At 27.9% G+C, this 19,347-nt stretch overlaps 1 protein-coding gene across 1 annotated transcript; it reads left to right on the top strand.

Annotated features, from left to right (window-relative positions):
• The first annotated feature begins 337 nt into the window (after positions 1-337).
• Positions 338-19,330, top strand: LOC123305745 (protein takeout-like). The gene is made up of 4 exons (XM_044887547.1): positions 338-499; positions 14,572-14,812; positions 17,534-17,667; positions 18,984-19,330. Exons 1-4 carry the CDS (start codon positions 424-426, stop codon positions 19,280-19,282), a joined length of 750 nt encoding a protein of 249 aa, XP_044743482.1. The 5' UTR covers positions 338-423; the 3' UTR covers positions 19,283-19,330.
• Positions 19,331-19,347: the final 17 nt, after the last annotated feature.

The following is a 19,347-nucleotide window of genomic DNA, read 5'->3' as shown; positions in this document are numbered from 1 at the left end:
TATCTACACCTCTATTATCTACTATCGTATTTATATATTAAAAAGTTTAATAAAACTAGCCATTGGTAATAATTAGTTAGTTATATTACACATAATATATTTAAAAATATATTCATATTACTTAAAGTTTTAGATGTTCAATCAATTATCAAAGTGAAAATGTATAGTTATTAGTTATAAGTTACTTCAGTTATGTTGATTAGATTATTGCTAAATTAATTTTAAAATTAAATAAACCATATAGTTAGTTTTGTTTATTGCAATCATTGAATAAATTTTTTTAGATTAAAATTAATTTTTTTATTTCATTAATTTTAGTTTATTGGTATCTTTCACATAAAACTCTTCATAAAGTGTATTCAATTTATTTTATTTTTTTATTTTTTATTTTATTTATTATTTTGGAAAAAAGAATCGCGAAAAATGTATTGTTCATTAATCAAAATTTTTATAGTTTGTGTGATATTATTTTTAAATGAAATGGTTCATGGAATAATACGTAAGTATATTTGTATAAAATTTTATTTTAAAATTAATAATTTCTTTTTCAAAATTTAATGTAGAAAAAAAATTATATTCAATGATAATTTATTATGATTTATTAAATCATAGAAATTAAAAAAAAATTTTTTTTTTTTTCTTGGCTAATTTTATTTATTTATTTTTTAAATGAAAATATTAATTTAATATGTTAATTTAATACAAAATATATTATACAGGGTGATTAAAAAGATGATTTCTCGCTTTTTTTTTCAAAACCGAATGGGAATGTCAAAATACGTAAAATTTTTTTCTTTTCCGAGGGAATGAAGAAATGTTTTTAGTTTTATTTTCGAAGGATGCCTTCCGGGCCAAACGATGGTCAACTTATTTTTTTTATGTCATTTTTTTGTGGCAGATTCGGGTTTTTTTCTTCAAAAAAACTTTTCTTGGAAAATTTTTTTTCAAGCATTTTAATTTTCGGTATCAGTAGTTTCGATTTTTTCATGTTAAAACTGCAAAAATATAAAAACAGTGTAGAAAACAAATTTTGTAAACAGGAATTACTTTTTTGGTTTCTCGATAGTAAATAAGACTCTACAAAATATTATTATTTTAATCAGTTTTAAGAATTTGTTTGCTAAAAATTTTCTTAATGGATACTTTTGGAAAAGTATTTTTTTAGTGACAAAAACCAGAATCTGCTACAGATAGTATGTACATCCATTTAAAAAAAAAATGAAGTTGATATATTTGACCCTATTTGACCTAGAAAGTGACCTCGAAAAATAAAACTAAAAACAATTTTTTTACCCGTTTACCCCTGGAAATTACCTGTTTTTACCGTTTTTTTGAGATTCTAATCCGTTTAAATAATATTATTTGGAGATTTTTTAAAAAATCACCTTTAGCTATGTTTTCAATTAAAATTTAAAAATAAACATTTAATTTAATAATGAGATCAATAATATAAAAAATTTCCTCTCTTAATTATAGATTGGAATAATTTTCCATAACAAATTAAAATTTTAAAGAAGTTTATTTATTTTAATTTTAAAAAGATCCTAAATACTTTATCTTGAACAGAGACAAGTAATTAATTTTTTTTTTGTTAACTAAAAAAAGGAGAAATAAAATGAATTACTTTACTACTTACTATTTACTAATGAATTATTATTTTTGTGACATGTTTCCAGTGGCAGATGATTATTAAACAGATTAGTTAGTTCCTATTTAGGGTATTATATTCTCTCATTTATCATGGATATCGACAAGATAAATCTCACAAAGGTGAAAAGTAAATATCTGACAGTGATTAAAACATATTGTGTAAATCTTGAGAATTAATGGGCTGTAATAAAAACAGCTCTTGTTATTCTCTCAAGCCTTTTTTTGTATATATAACCCAATTGCTTGCCTTCTAGAAAGTTGCTTAGGGTCATTATCGTTCACATTTCCATTGACACTGTTGACGTCATCGAAAACCAATATAATGTTTGCTGTAATCAGATCAATAGAAACCAATAAATTTTTTCTGTAATATTTTTACAAAGCCTGTTTTTGTTACTGTCCCTGTTTGTACACTGTTAAAAGAAAATTGCTGCTAATTTTTACGCAAGCTGTTAAAAAAAATTGCTGCTAATTATTTTAAAAACGGATTGGAATATAAAAAAAAACCTGTAAGACACGGTGGTTTCTATTTTCAGGGGAAATGAACAAAATGTGTCAAAATTTTGCTTTTTAAATGGGACTTCCTATTATGAGAGTGAGACTTCCTATTTTATGTAGTAGGTTCCGATTCTTTGCCGTAAAAGTATTACCTACTTTTGTTTGGAATTTTTTTATCCTAGATTATAATTCTCAAAAACACATGGAAAAAAGAATGTAGTTAAAGTTATTTGTTTAACGATAAAAAAAAAATAAATATATGTACAAAAAATTAGTATTTCGAGAACTAACTTTGAAAATACTTGAAAGCAGGTGTCAAAAATTGATGTCTAGAAAAAAAGTTTTCAGACAAAAGTTATGTTTTTATTGTGGCAAAAAACCAAATTCTACTACAAAAACTATGTATGTGGTTCCATGCCAAAGTTGGCCATCGTTTCATCCGGAAGGTACCCTTGGCAAATATTTAATTAGAATAAAAAAAACTTTTAACAAAAAGAAAACCGACTTCAAAAGAAAAATTTTTCCAAAATAAATTAATACGCACTAAAAAGTAAAAAAAAAATAACGATAATTTAATGTAGTTAAAATTCTTGTTATTTTTGGAGTCGGTGTCAGCCAAGGAAACAACTCTAACAGAACAGTTTGCTACATTAGCTTGGCAGACACCGACTCCAAAAATAACAAGAATTTTAACTACATTATATTATCTTTATTTTTTTTACTTTTTAGTGCGTATTAATTTATTTTGGAAAAATTTTTCTTTTGAAGTCGGTTTTCTTTTTGTCAAAAGTTTTTTTTATATTTAATGAATCTGAAGTACACTAAGTAATTTGTCACTAAAAAAAGAATCATCGAAATCCGTTGGCCTCATATTGAGTTATTCGTCCTTTTGTCGTGCATACTTGCTGCAAATTTGAGACTTCTATGGTTTTCTCATAGATGCCGTTGTCAGAACTAGACCAGAATGGGAAATGGGACCACACGGAAAGCACCAGCTTTCAAACAGATAAAGAATCATCAAAATCGGTTCACCCAGTCAAAAGTTCTGAGGTAACAAACATAAAAAAAAAAAAATACAGTCGAATTGATAACCTCCTCCGTTTTTGTTTGAAGTCGGTTAAAAAATTTAAAAGGTAGAATTAGCTGAATATTTAACTTTAATATAATTCCTCCGACTAACTTCAAATCTGTTATCTAATTTTTTTAATTATTGTTTTTATACAATTGTTGTTTTTATCTTTTTTTGAATTTATTAATAAATATCATAATTCTAAAACAATTTTATTTTATTTTTTATACCATGTAGGTATATTATGTATATAAAATATATCAAGATATGCAAAGTTTAGTCCCAAGTTTGTAACGTTTAAAAATATTGTTGCTACGAACAAAACTTAAGTATAGCTGTTCATAAATCACCTAATTAGTCCTTTTCAATTGGTTCTTGGGTCTGGAGGACACATCTTGTAAACCTTAAGAGATAGAACAAAAGTTTAAATGTAAAAAATGTTTCTTATAAAATAAACAACTTTTGTACCAAACATTTTTGCGTAAACATCACTGTTTACCCGTGAGAGCGCAAATTAGATTAGAACAAATATAATATGTATTATATTAAAGTATACATATTTTGTATTTATGTATGTGTTTGTTTAGTACGATGTACACTAAGTAAATGAGAATAATGATACTACTTTGTAGTATTACTTTGTGTGTAAGATTGACTATCTTTCTTTACTTACATGACGTTAAAAAACAAACGAATCCATAATCAACACTGTCTATACATGATATTTCAACAAGGAATTCAGTCAATTGTTTTTTTTTTTCACTTGTTTTAATACAATTTAATTATTACCTACATAATTAATTATAATTTAAATTAAATACAAACCGCAAATGTGAAAATATTTTAATAAATTTAATAAAAGACATATTTTAAAATGAATGTTAATTATTTGTTTATTTTCCTATTTATAAATAGGAAAAGATGTTTAAGTTATCTCAAGATAAATTTGTTTTTTCATAGAAGAATCTAAGTATATTTTAATTTTTTTATGTTCGTGATAGAAAACGCTTTTAAAATTTTTCGTAAATAGCGTATGGTATATGTGCATATTCGTTTCGAAAATAACTTTGTTGCTATCTCATATTATGCGTAAGTGCTTATTCTAATTCCATACGAGGTTGCCTATGCGGGTTCATTTCTTGCCATCACAATATAAATTGAGTTGTGTTGAGTTAATGTGGTACATGGTATATGTATGAATGAGGTATTTTCAGCCTCTCAAAATAATTGAGGAGCTGAAATTATCAGCGGATTGTCTCAGGATAATCAGCCACCATCATTTGAAGCACTGAAAAAGCAGAATTGGAAATAGTTGATTCCAATTTCATATTTATGTGATATAAAACTTGGTTCTCTAAAAAATGTGTATGCTTAAATTGACGTCTTATTACTGGAGTTATTATTTTAACACAGTAACATTCAGTTAGTGTTCTTGAATGCTTTTTAACCGACTTCAAAAAAGAAGAAGGTTCTCAATTCGACTGTATGTTTCTTATGTTTGTTACCTCAGAACTTTGGACTGAATGAACCGATTTTGAGGATTGGTCCCGCATGGTTCAATTTCAATTTGGTTCAGTTCTGACAATGGCATCCACGAGAAAATCATAATCAAGTCTTTAATTTGCATTATGTATGTGCACGATAAATGGACGAAAAACTCCATATAATGCCAAGCGATTTCGATTATGATTTTTTAGTGGCAAATAATGTACTTCAGATTCACTAAAAATCACAAAATAAAAAACTTTTCATAAAAAAAAATCTATTCCAAAACAAATTAATTTGCACTAAACAGTAAAAAAAATTATGATAATATAATGTAGTTACAATTGTTGTTATTTTTTGGAGTCGGTGTCAGCCAAGTTAATGCAGTAAGTTTGCCTGTCACAGTTGTTTCCTTGGCTGACACCGACTCCAAAAATAACAATAATTGTAACTAAATTATATTATCGTTATTTTTTTGCTAGTGCAAATTAATTTGTTTTGGCATAGTGTTTTTTGAAGTCCGGGTTTTTTTTGTGTGTAAAAAATTTTTTATTTTTCTAACTTCATTTACGCTCGTGAGAAAAGAAAAATAACAAATTGTAAAAATACACAAAAGAAAATCTTGTATCGTTGCTTTTTCAATTTCTTAATTAGTTCAAAGCTAAGTAAATCATCGATAAAATCATTAATAAAATAAAATGATTTTCTAAATAACTATGCGGACACATCCTACTCTACGGGAAAAGATATTATAATAATTTTAAACAATTTTTTATACTAACTGTTATAATTATGTTAAACACATAATTATGTTATGTTTTTTGTGAATATAATTATTACTATTTGCAAATTTAGATTAATGATACTTTTTTAATTTCCTGTAGTAGGTAGAATACTGAAACTGTAGCACTCAAAATTATCTTCTATATCCTTTAAATTTCTGTATTAAATCTAAATAAACTATTTGTAGTGTACATATAGTATCTTGACTTCGTCTGTTAGTATTAGCTGTTTTACTCAGCTTGAAATACATGAATTATTTGTTTAACTTTTTCGGAATTTCGTTGAAAATTTTTGAGTCGAAAACGCCTTTTATAGTGTCTCTAAAATTCAAAGAATTTGGTAATGATTTCAAAAAATCATGTAGAATAAAGTAAGCAGTATTCTAAATAAAGTGGCGTAAGTACTTCATTAAAGTAATTAGTAATTTTATGGCATATTTTCTTCGTGCATTGTGGACCTTCCCAGACTTCGACTAATGAGTAAACATTGTGTATTTTTCATGGAGTTTCACAAACTGTTTTTGGGCACAAATCGTTAACGAAGTTGAAAGCTACTATGGCTAGCAACTCTGCATGGCTTTATCTCATATACGTTTACATAAGTTGAAGAATTGTTTTGTACGCTTGGTGTATAATGAATGCTCGGCTATTCGTCTTTAAAGTTATCAAAATTAATAATAATCGGCTATGAACTTGAATATCAGTAGGTATCTACTGAAAATAAGCTTTACTGTTTGAAAAATCAGATAGTTAGCTATGGCTCTGAATAACGTCTTAGAGACAGTAAACAGGGATAGAGTGCACCTGTTCACCGAGCACTGAATTGAGCTCCAAGTTGAATACAATAATTTTAAATTTTCACCTCTCTCTTCAAATCGAAGATTGATACCCTAATTGCGGTTGTAGGTGGAGGGCCCATAATGAGCGAAATTTCAAAGATTGTTGTAAATTTGATTATAAAAGAAATTTAAAGTTTTAATCGTGGCTTGAGTGCGTGCTGTAAATGTTAAAAGAAAGTTATTGACAACAATATATGTGGGTAAAAGTAGCAAGAATTTTACAACTACCAAAGGAGCTGAAAATGGAGGAAAATTGTAAAAAATAAAATCACTTTTCTTGACTATTGAGAATAGCAAACTTTTTGTTATTTCTTTTAAGTATACTATTGTCCTGATTAAAATGAAAATTGAAACTCAATTTCAATGAATCCAGCACTCAAGCCATAGTCGAAACAATTTGAGAATCATCAAAAGTACACAGATCTTTGAAATTGGGCATATTAGAAAGTTATGGTGGAAACGCGATGAAGACTATATAAATTATAGTGGATGATGGGCAGTGTCGAAGTATCGAATTTGTCGGATTATGGAGATTAGCCTAAAACCATCTATAGTCCGGAGTTTTTTACAAGAGAATACCTTGTAATCTGACAAAAAACAAATCCAATCATAAGATTCTATATGCTGGCATATCGGATTACAACGGCCGGATTAGCCAGGGGTTGGATTACCGGAGTTCCGCTGTATTGTAAAACTATGGTAAACGTCATATGTGTAAATTCATTTTATTAGTTATATAAAAAATAAATATAAATCGAAGCCTTTATAATTATGAACGCAAAAAAAAAATTTATTTTATTAATGAATAAAATAGAGCCAGTGAATAAAATTGTTTTAATTATTTAGTTTTAATTTCAGGTTTTATAAAATAATTTTTCTTTAGTCTGTGCGTTATGTTTTTCTATCTATTTAATTTTGGAACTTTGATTTGAAATGTATCTATTTCTTAATTGAGAAGCGTAAATAATATTTATATCTCACAAACAGCCACTTCAGAAATAAAATCATATACAGGAAATTTTTTATAAAAATTAGTACTACTTATGATGTGTTATGAAATAGTGCATATAATAAGACATTTACTTTCTACTATCTAAATCTAATGACACCGTTCTTGCTATTCTCACAAATATTTATAAAACTCAATTTTTTTTTTTATTGACATAATATAATATTTTGGTCAAATATTACATCAGCTACATCTAGATTTAACTATTTCCTAAAGCATCGATATATTTGACGGAATATTTAATTAATAATGGCCAAAGAAATTACATAAAAGAATCATTTAATACAAAATTAGGAAATTATGTTTTCTGCTTAGGGTCAATGACTCAAGAACGGATGCGTAAAATTCCATTGAAAAATTCATGTCCAAATACCCTTTAGGATATTTGAGACATACAATTAGAAGCAAAAGTACCGAAAACTAGCAATTCACGAATATCTAAGTTTTAAAGCATGTCACAAAGTAATAGCATAGTTTTAATACTAAAATAAATAAATACAATTTTAATTAAAAAATGAAATTTTACTAGAAATGTTGAATGAAATAAATACCTATATATATTTTTTGTGGGTCCCATTTTATTTTATCATATTTTGGATTTTAATAATAATTTTTATAAATCTAAAATAAAATTAAATATTTTTATTGTGAGTCCGGAAGGTTTAACAAAATTTATTTCTAAAAAGATTCTAATTCGTAAATCACAAATGTATCTATGCTTGACTTTAAAGAATTTAAAAAAGTTAGTGCACAAGCTCATTGAAAGTAAAAAACAAAAATTTTATTACAATCACCACTTATTCTAGCTAATACTTAAATCAAGTACGATGCGATGAGGCAATACATGGAAACTTTCTCAAAAATCACCTCTTCTAGTTTTGTAGAACCACATTATCCAAGGCCACTTAACGCATAGAATACTGCTTTTTCAAATTTTGGCACGTGCTCTTGATTTTATTACTTTGTACACGATTCATTTTGTAATTAGTATGAGAGTATTTTTTGTTGATAAAATTATTGAAAATCATCAAGAGGGTAGACTGTTGTAGCTTGGCGATTATTGGGATCACCGTAAAAGACAAGAATTTATGAGAGAATTTATGAGAAAGTTTATGAAGAAAAATTGCAGTTTCCTGAGAAAAATGTTCTTCAGTTTTCAAGTGAAACAGAAAACAGAAGTTTCAGTTCACTCCTAAAAATTATTGGTTGATGCAGTCTATATGAAGGGCATAAATAAAGTATAATTATAAACTTTTTGTCGATAGTATGTTTTAGGCCTTAAAAATGAAGAGTGTGAATAACAGCTCGTCAATATCAGCTCCGATTTTGATGATTTTTTCTCAAAATGATTCGTTTTGTATATATACATACACTAGGTGTCCCATAAGAAAAGTTTTTTCGAAATTCATCCTGTAAAATGGTGAAATAGGGGATAAAAGTTTGTATGAAAATATATACATACCTTTGCATTATCAGCAAGTGACATGATCGTATTTTTTTTTCAAAATTATTAAGGTTTCGCACTAAAAGTAACAATATTAAATAGTGAGCAAGTGAAAACACACAATTGACTGAGTTAATTGTTGAAATACCATGCATAGTCAGTGTTGATTTCTTTATTACATTACACATACAAACATGTGACACATACATAACTGATAATCAAGTATAGTACATATTATAAAATTTCCGCCTAATTGGCGCCCTCACGGGTAAACAGTGAGGTTTACGAAAAAATGTTTCAAACAAAAGTTGTTTAATTTTTGATAAGGAACATTTTTTACATTTAAACTTTTGTTCTATCACTAACGGTTTACAGGATGGGTCCTATGGACCCAAGACCCAATTGACCTATGATGCTCATTTACGAACTTGACCTCACTTTTTACGTCCTGAATACGCTGTAAAAATTTCAGCTCGATATCTTTTTTCGTTTTGGAGTTATCGTGTCCACAGACGGACGGACAACCGGAAATGGACTAATTAGGTGATTTTATGAACACCTATGACAAAATTTTTTTCCTAGCATCATTATTTTAAAGCGTTACAAACTTGGGACTAAACTTAATATACTATGTATATTTCATATATACATGGTATAATAATAGCGAAGTTAAGAGAATTGAAGGCAATAACGTGGATAACTGCTAGTTATTTATATTGTTTAAACAATATTTTGGCAACTTATATAAAAAATTCACTCTTACGTTATTTTGTTCCACAAAACGATGTATTTTAACTTACTAACAATAAAAATGGATTTTAACTTTTGGTGCGGCACCCCAAATTTTTTGAAAATAAAATACAATTCGTGTTAATTGGTGATAAAATAGCAGTCTATGGGTGAAATAATTTTTAAAATGACGACTTTTATATATTTTCATACAAACTTTCATCCTCTATTTCACCCTTTAAGGGAATGAATTTCAAAAAATTCTTTCTTATGTGACACCTACAGTATAAAATCAATATCTTCTCGAAATTTCAAACTTCTATCATAATCGATTCAGGCTGGGCGTGGATATATCAGTCGCGACATTGCCTATTCCTCCTCCAGATTATTTCACCCATCTGAAATGTTTCTGACTTTAAATAATGTACAAAAATAGTCATTTTGAAAAAAAAAATTAAAGTTGGAGCTGTTATTGAGGACTCTCTATGAATGGCTATTTTATGTAGGTATTTCTTTATCCGACAAGTACTAAAATAAATATAAAGTAGATGAATGTATCGTGGCTGCCATGGATGTGACTCACACACAGCATATCTCACACTGTTACGTGATGAATTCTGCCAGTTTGTTCACCATGGCAAGCCGCGTTAAGAAACTAGCCAATAAAATAATACTTAAAAAAGTTTTGAATGTTATTTGTTATCCAAGGTACAACAATCCCCCATGAAGTAAATTTTGTTTAAAAATAGTTTTCTAGAAACTGATTGAAAAAAGATTGTAATTACTTAAGATTACCATATTACTTTTATTTTTTTCAAAATTACAATTAAATATAATTTATTCGAATTAATTTGTTTGTGCTTTTTGCAAGATTGTATTTAATTAATATTGCTTATCATCCCAAGCACATAAACTTGTTTAATAAATAGCATACAATGTCCGGCGTCTCATTAACGTATTTCTAATATTTTCTGAAATATGAGAAGGAAAATGTTATTGATAATTATTAACATTGAGACACGTAACAAGTTTTTTTTTTTTTGCAAAACTGCTGTTTAACATTGACCTTAAAATGCTTTAACATTGAACTAAGAATTCAGATCACATAATTATAAAAAATTATGTAACAATTAAATATATATTCATTTTATTTTAACATACCAGTACCGGATTGTTTATACATCAAGCCATATACCAAGTGGGATTGCTCAACTGGGCCTCATAAATATCCAATTGGTTACAATGTGTCCTTCGGGCCAATTTCTAGTAGGGATTAACAACCAGTCTTCATCCCACTTACATTCTGATAAAATACCCTCATTTCAATACAAATGCTGTTAATATCAATAAGCAAAAAACAAGTGGCCAAGCGGTCTAAGGCGTTAGTCTTTGACCTATTGTCTACTTAGACTTAGGTTCGGATTCGAATCCAGGCAGCGGCAGTGTGAACAATTATAATTAATGGGAATGGTAGAACTGATCACATTGTCGTCGCTTGGAGCGAAGTAACCGATTCCACCCACATGAAAATTGTAATTGTAAATATGGATGTAGTTAAAATAAATAAAGATTAAAAAATAATGATGTGGGTGGCCTCTGTTATAGACGTATATGCCAGAGAAACGGAGATTAAACCCCCATTATTATTATATTATTATATTAGAACACAGAACGACTCAAGGTACGTTTGACTCTAGGAACTGCATATTACCCTTTTATTTAAACTTAAGGATGTAGGGCAATTTTGGATAAAAGGCTTAATTTTTTTATATGAAGTTGGACTAAGTCTAAATCAATTATGAAAATTTAAAAGGGGGAGGGAGGTTGTCCGATTATTTAAGTAAATAAATTTCACTTCAAAAGTAGGCATATTTAACATTGGTCTTATGGGAAAACGGTAGATGGATTATTTGTTTTCATAAAAAATTAAAATAAAAAACTATTTAAATTAAAGTTAAAACCAAACTAAATTATTGAAAAAAAAAAAAAAAAAAAAACCGTTATGTCCGACTAATTAAGGATGTATAAGAACGGTACTGGTGACACAAATTTAAAAAAATATATATTTTCAATTTTGATGGTGAATTATGTTATAACTTGACACTATAAGATGAAAAGTAAGAATAAAAAGTTTGTGATATCAGGAGTAATTTTCAAAATACCGAAAATTAACAATTTTGTTTAATTATTCGCTTTCGATATTTTTCGTCTACATTTATGAAAGTTATAACAAAATTAATCATCAAAGTTGAAAATAAAGTACAAATAATTTCAACAACTAGTCTATACTTGCTCGTACTACCTTAAATTGTTTTTTTTTAATGAGAATCTAATTCGTTTTTGATGTAAACTTCTCCAACAGCCTGTACAATCGTACTTCAAAATTAGTTATTAACCTTATAATGCATCTAGAATTGTCCTCTAAAAGATATATATTTATTACCATAAATAGCATAACTAGCGTCATATAAAAATATATTTTTATCATTTGTTTATACAAATATGTTGATTGTTTATGTCAATTATTTTCTAATTGATATTAAAAATAAGAATTATTGAAAAACATTAATCTAGTTTTTATAAAACTACCAACGGCAAGCTCTTGGATAAATCAGATACGTCAAAACAAAGTATTAATATTTCATAATAATACAAGCTACTTTTTGTATATTCATCAAGGTAAAGCTACAATACATGTAAAATATTTTTAATTATGCATTTTTATACCGTATGTTTACTTAACGTGATTTTTTTCTTTGGATAATATAATTCACGGGACACACACACTTGAAACCTCTTGAGTGACTTCTTTATAGCGAGTCTACTAAACTTTCTCCCTACAACCTTTTTTCGAAAGTGTTGCGTTTTTAAATGAGTTTGATAACGTCATATTGATGCTAACTGTCTCAAAAACGCAAAAGCGAATTTGTCAGACACTATGACCACTTGATAACTTTACTAATTATTAAAAAATAAAATATTTTGTCCCTCAAATATACTGCAACCATAAACTTGCATCACGCACACATTCTCACATCAATTTTTTTACAATTCCACCTGAAACTATACATTCAAATAGTTTCAGTCATATATCTCTCACTTCTCTCACTTAAATACACTTAGATGCCTGACGCTTTAGTTCGTTGACACCTGAGTTCGTTGACGTCAGAGGGAATCTGTTATTCTTAAACATTTCCAAATCGTTCATGGAGTAGTGACCAGGGATGGTAGAACTCCGATATCTCAACGGATCTTTTGGTTTGTGTCCCATCACAGGACAGGCACTGTAACCTAACCTAACCGAGATTTCTGGCAACTGAAACAGCAACACATTTCCATAGAAAAGCTTATTTACATTTGATAAGATACTTTTTTAGAGACGACTATAAAATTTTTTAAACTTTATTTCTGAGTAAATAGAAATTAATTAACAGTCCCATTAATTTTCATTTACCAACAACTATGTATTCAATAATACCTCCAGTGGCGGATTTAGAGATTTGCCGCCCGTAGGCTATTCAATTTTTGCCGCCTCTAAATTTTGATATCTTAGTTCACAATCATATCAATTATCTATCAATAAAATTGCAACTTTATGATTTGTGCTCCATTATCCTCATTACATCAACTTTTCCCGTATGGTTAGTATCATCGAGAACTATGGTACCGTGTTAGATCCTTGATTATTTTTACAGCAAAGAATTATCAAAAAACAATATTTTATGCAAAAAATATCTCAAACATGTACCAAAAAGACTATACTTGTTCTGAATCTCTATAAGATATCGAACTAGTTTTTTATTTAATAAAAATTAGTCAGTATTTTTTACGCATAAAGAAATAACTTTCTGGAATAGAATTTGACAATTTGCAAACTTGCTGCAGCAATCATGATTAGACCATCGATATTGTATCAAGATTGAATTGTGTAAGGAGATCTCATAATTATTAGGTACACGGAGAAAAAATTATAGTAATTATCAGTGAAGAAAATATGTAAAAATAACTAAATTTCGACTATAATATGGAATCGCTATTGCGATATTCTAAAAATTCATGATCATTACATTATAATCAAAAGCGTTTAGCAATTGTTTATGCAGAGATTTTGAGATATTTATTATTTAGCACTGTATATAGGACTATATTTCGGTTTTTGTTGAATATTTTAATTCCTCTATAATTTTTGAAATTCGTATTTTGTGTGTGTATTATAATTTTTTCTAAATTTTGTCAATCGAAATAAAAAATTTATGAACTAAATTTGCCGCTCCTTAAAATTTGCCGCCCTAGGCTCCAGCCTACTCAGCCTGCTGGTAAATCCGCCACTGAATACCTCAATTGTTAAACGTTTTTTTATAAAACACTTTATACGTTTCTTAGCTATTAAACTAACAACTTTATTAAAAAATAAATTTTGCTCATTGTTTTCTCAAGCAGAACATGATCAGTGAACTTGAAAAAATTGTGTATAGTAATAAAATTTATTATCATCAGCAAATTTTACTAAAAGTAACAAAAATTATAGTTATGTACCAAAAACTTCTACACTAATAACTTATTGTAGTTATTTTCTGCATCAAGTCGACTGAGGCCATGCACGGTCCCTTCCGGCATTCGAATTTTCAGGCTTTTAAAATGCACGATTAAATAGATAACCACAAATTTGTGTTTTTATAATTTTTTTATATTATTTTATTATACAGTGTCGCATTTAACATGAAGACCCTCATATTTTTGTTATCTATAGGAATATCGATTTGAACGAACATAAAATATTACTTTTTAATCAATAACAACTTTTAACAAAAGTGTGCATCTATCGATTACCAGTTATGGAGTAAAGTGAGCTTTTCATTGAGCTTGAAAACCTAGGCCAAGTTTACTGTCTGCCTAAAATGTACGCCATATACATCCAAAATTTTTTGAATAAAGCATTTTTTTCGATAAAAGTTATATTTCGAGCTTCAAGCATATGTCAACTTAAAAAAGTACCCTGTATATTCTTCATACAACCAAATGTTCCGAAAACTTTATTTAACAGTTTTTTTTTTGTTTTATTTCAGCTGATTATATAAAAGTATGTAAACGTTCTGAACCAAATGTAAATGATTGCATACGAAATTCAGTGGAACAAATACGACCAAAATTATTAGAAGGTATACCTGAATTAGAAGTACCACCTATAGAACCTATGGAAATACCAGAAGTTTCTCTAACTCGTGGACCAAAGAGTGCCAATATAGAAGCATTGATCTCTAATGTACGTGTATGGGGACCAGCAAATTTTGTGATTCAAACATTGGAGTAAGTTTTTTTAATAATTTAAACTCTTAATATAGTAGTACATTTATAAAACGGAAAATGTGGAAGTGGTGAAACAGCTCCGATTTCAAAAATTCTTGTTGGTACGTGTTCCTTAGACCTTTTGGAGCATTCAACCGCACTGACCTCTGCATAGTAAAGAATAATGAGAAAATGATCATTGACCTCGGAAACTTTTAGGAGACGATTTTCGGAGTGAAAATTTGATTTTTCACTGTTCCCATTTGGAGTACTTTGATTGTGGAAAAACTACCCTCATTTTTCATTACTATGCAGAGTTTAATGCGGCTGAATGTTCCTAAAGATCTAAGGAACACGTGCAAATAAGAATTATTGAAATCGGAGCAGTTCCACCACTTTTCCACATTTGATGATATATTCCGGGTTATTTTCTTCACTAAAAATAGTAATAGAGCCATCATATATTTTCTGGAATTATTTTTTCGTACCTAAAAATAATTCCAAACACTGAACAAGGTCGATATTTTCTTTTTTCTTATTTTAATAGGAATTGTAATAATAGGAATGCTGGCTCTTAAGGTATAAATATAATCATACTACTCAATCAAATTAATAAAAAATTATTAATTAATTCAATTATTTTGCAATAATTTATTACTTTAAACTATTAAACTATTAAACTATTTGATTTATTAGGTATTCATATTACATATTGTGATATTAAGAAATAATGTAAACGATTGGCACACAAAATTAGGATAATTTGAAATAGCCTTGAAATATGTTGCCATTTTTAACTCATGAACTTTGAAATAATTATTTCGTTATTGTAGTTTGAACTTACAGAAAAAACTCTATCATTTTCTTAATTGTTAAAAAAAAATATATGTAATCGTTTTATTAATGAACCTCAACGATGTACTCAAATAATTTTATTCGCCATTTATAATTTTTTTTTAAATCATACATTCACGCAAATGTATAAAACATGTAGTAAAGGAGTAGATTTGCTATACTTGGCTTTCGATATAACGTTTATACAATAAAAAACATTATTAAAATAATAAAAAACCCGACTGAGTTAAAAATAAATTGCAAATAAAAAGAAAAAGTCCTACAGTTTACATAGCGACTATAATAGTCGGGACCCATTATTGGGAATATTTGACCCGGTGTAGATTTTAATGGGTCCCGAATGTTAAAGACGCTATGTTAAACTGCTAGACTTGTTTTTTTCTTTTCAGTTTATATTTAACTCAGTTTTTTGTTTTTTGTTTTTATTTAAGGTCGCTTTTAATGTCTAGGTCATTTGCGACCACGAAGAGAACTTAGTTGTGTTTTTTTTTTTTTTTTTTTTTTTTTTTTAATTTTTTAACACTCGTAAGATAGATAATATACTTCCATTCCGTGGAAAATTAGACAACCTTCGTCCACGGAATTTGCTACACTCGAAATTAATAATATTCAAAATTTTTTAATGTATGGGTGTAACGGATTAATAATATTTACAATTGTAAGACAATGTGGATTTATCGATATATTCCTGTTATCGTAGCTAGATGAATTATAAGCTAGTAATAATGTTCAATTGCATAAGGTACTGTAAAGTTACGATAAATCAGTCCGACAGTTTTTGCGTGAAAACGTAACAAACATCCAAACATCCTCACAAACTTTCACGATTGATAGATATTAATTTTCAACTCCTTGAATTAAAAAATGAAAAAAATTTTTATTAAAATTGTGAACATGTAATGAAACATTAAATTCGTGAAATTTCTAACAATAATTATTCAAAGCAATTTGCCATTGTAGCTAATGAGGAAAAAATAGTATTTTTATAAAAAATCAATAAAATTGATTTTGTAATAATTACTTACAAATTGCTACAAAGTTATGTATTAAAATTTTTTTAATAAAATTTTAATTAAATCACCTATATGTATTTAATTATTGTCTGACGTACCTACATAGATTTCGTGTGAATAATTAATCGGTATATAATTTTCTTAATCACTTTTTTTTTCATTCATAATCGATTTTTACTTTACCAAAATACACGTGAATTTTGCATATGTTTTATACTCTGTGTTACTTAAGCCATTTTCCAGAAAAGAATGGTTAAAGTTGCATTTGAATTTCAAGCACTACGATTATACCCTTTACCCTATCGATTTGAAATTTGAAAATTTTATAGGTACTCAAATTCTATCTGCCCTGGTTACTTTTATTTATCGAAAATCCTGTTAATTTTCACAATTTTCACTGTTCAAATTTAGATATAGTGGAATACGAAAAAGTACCTAAAAGTGAACAGTGAAAATTGGGAAAATTAACAAGATTTTCGAAAAATAAAAGTAACCAGGCCAGATAGAATATGAGTACCTATAAAATATCCAAATTTCAAATCGATAAGGTAAAGGGTATAATCGTAGTGCTTGAAATTCAAATGCAACTTTAACCATTCATTTCTGGAAAATGGCTTTTCTTTATAAATATTTTTTCCACCAATGAATATTTAAGAAAACTCTTAAAAAAATTATAAAGTTTCACGCCAACCAAATAATGATTTCACGCCCTTGAAAAATGAGTGAAGAACCGCCAGGAATACGTAAAGAAAATAAAATTGGTAAATAACAAAAAAAAGTGATGGCAATATTTACAACAAATATGTATTGGTTATAGTATATACTGAATAATAAACTGAGAAATATAATCACTAACATTATGATTTGATTTTAGATCCGATCTAGAAAACAATAAATTTGATTTTAAGATACTTCTACCAAAATTATATTTCGAAGGTAAATATAATCTCAATGCCAGAATTTTGTTATTGAATTTACATGGAAATGGAAATATAAATGGAACATTTAGTAAGTAAAAAAATTATGTACTAGTTTTTATCAAAAGAAAATATCTCAATCCTTCGGGAAAAGAGACTTGAGTACAATGGCATAGATGATCGCTCTTTTGCATCTGTAATATAGTAATATTCATTGAGTTGTATAAAATTATAATTTTTGATTGAAAACTATATTGCTTGATCATAATTGTTATACAAAGCACATTTCTGAAACATAGACTAAATAGCTATAGTTTTAGCAATGAACTATATGAATAAAATAATTCAACTAACTGGTTCTTGGTATTCGAGTTCCTGGTGTTATTTCTAACCTTTATAACTTATGCCCCAAATGAACAAGAGTCGAGATATGGAGGGCTAGTAAAAAAAATATGTTTTTCTCTTTTAAACAAAACAGGGATTTAATTAAAGTTTATATCCGATTTATACAGTAAATTTGGGTTGCCACCCAAAAGAGAGGGAGTTTTTATTCGGCCATTCCTGAGAAAAAAAATTTTTTTAATCAAGAATTCTTTGCTCAAAAGCCGCCATCCAGTTTCGGTGTGCACAAAAATTATTTTCTATAAAAATCGATTATAAACTTTCTTTAAACCGCTGTTATGTTTAAAAGAGAAGAAAATAATTTTTTCCTCCCCTTCATGTCTCGGCTCCAGCCAATTCGGGGGCATAAGTTGTATGTCAAGAATTAAGTTATAATACCATAAGTTGGAATACCAGTTGGTTTAAAGAGCGATGCTAAATAAACCTACTCAACATTTCTCTTAACATTTGCCTTTCATCTTTATATATTACAGAGAAAATAAAAATAACTAGCATCTATTGAGAAAATTGATTAGTGCCGCAGCTTCATGCTCAAGCCTTACCTTATCCTTATCTAAAATTTAAACATTTTAACACATTAGCAATTTTAATCATCAAAAGTAATTTATAGCATTTGAAACAAAATGATACATAACATCTGAAACGTACTAATTAATATCCATCACACTCCTCTCAAATGCGTCACCTTGACACAGAGAGGAGATAAAATTGCATACTTCTTCGAAAAAAGATAAATTAAATTGTGGAAAACATTCTCTGAAAATTTCAAGGTAATCCGAGGAATATTTTTCGAATTATTTCACAAACGACGGACTCTCTGTATATAAATAAACCGAGTGCAAAACCCGTTTTTCAAAACTATATTTTAAGGTCTGTAACCCACTGTCCACCAAGAATCCCTCGGTCTATTTGAATGAAACTTTTTTAAAACTAGTTCCTGATTGAAAGGATTGACCCTAAAATGTTTATATAAGCCATTTTATATTCTATTTTCTTTTGTTTTAGCAAATTATAAAAGTAACGTATCAATGCAGGGGCATAAAATCAAAAAAGGCGATGCTGAACATTTACTATTTGATCGATTGAAACTAAAATTAAGTATTGGAAAAGCTAAATTATATTTTAGTAATTTATTTAATGGAGATCCAGTATTAGGACCAGCTGTCAATCAAATTATTAATGATAATTCACAGACATTTATTAATGAAATTGCACCAGCATTAGAACGTTCGATAGCTGATGTATTTACAGACATAGCCAATAAGATTACATTAAAATTTACGTATGATGAATTGTTCCCATAACAAGTATTCTTTATTTTTTAAGTTATTAAATATATTTTTAAAAATTTATTTATTTTTCGAAAGTA

Source organism: Chrysoperla carnea, chromosome 1 (genome assembly GCF_905475395.1).
Source record: "Chrysoperla carnea chromosome 1, inChrCarn1.1, whole genome shotgun sequence".
Taxonomy (NCBI): Eukaryota; Metazoa; Arthropoda; class Insecta; order Neuroptera; family Chrysopidae; genus Chrysoperla; species Chrysoperla carnea.
This window is presented reverse-complemented; position numbering and strand designations above follow the sequence as displayed.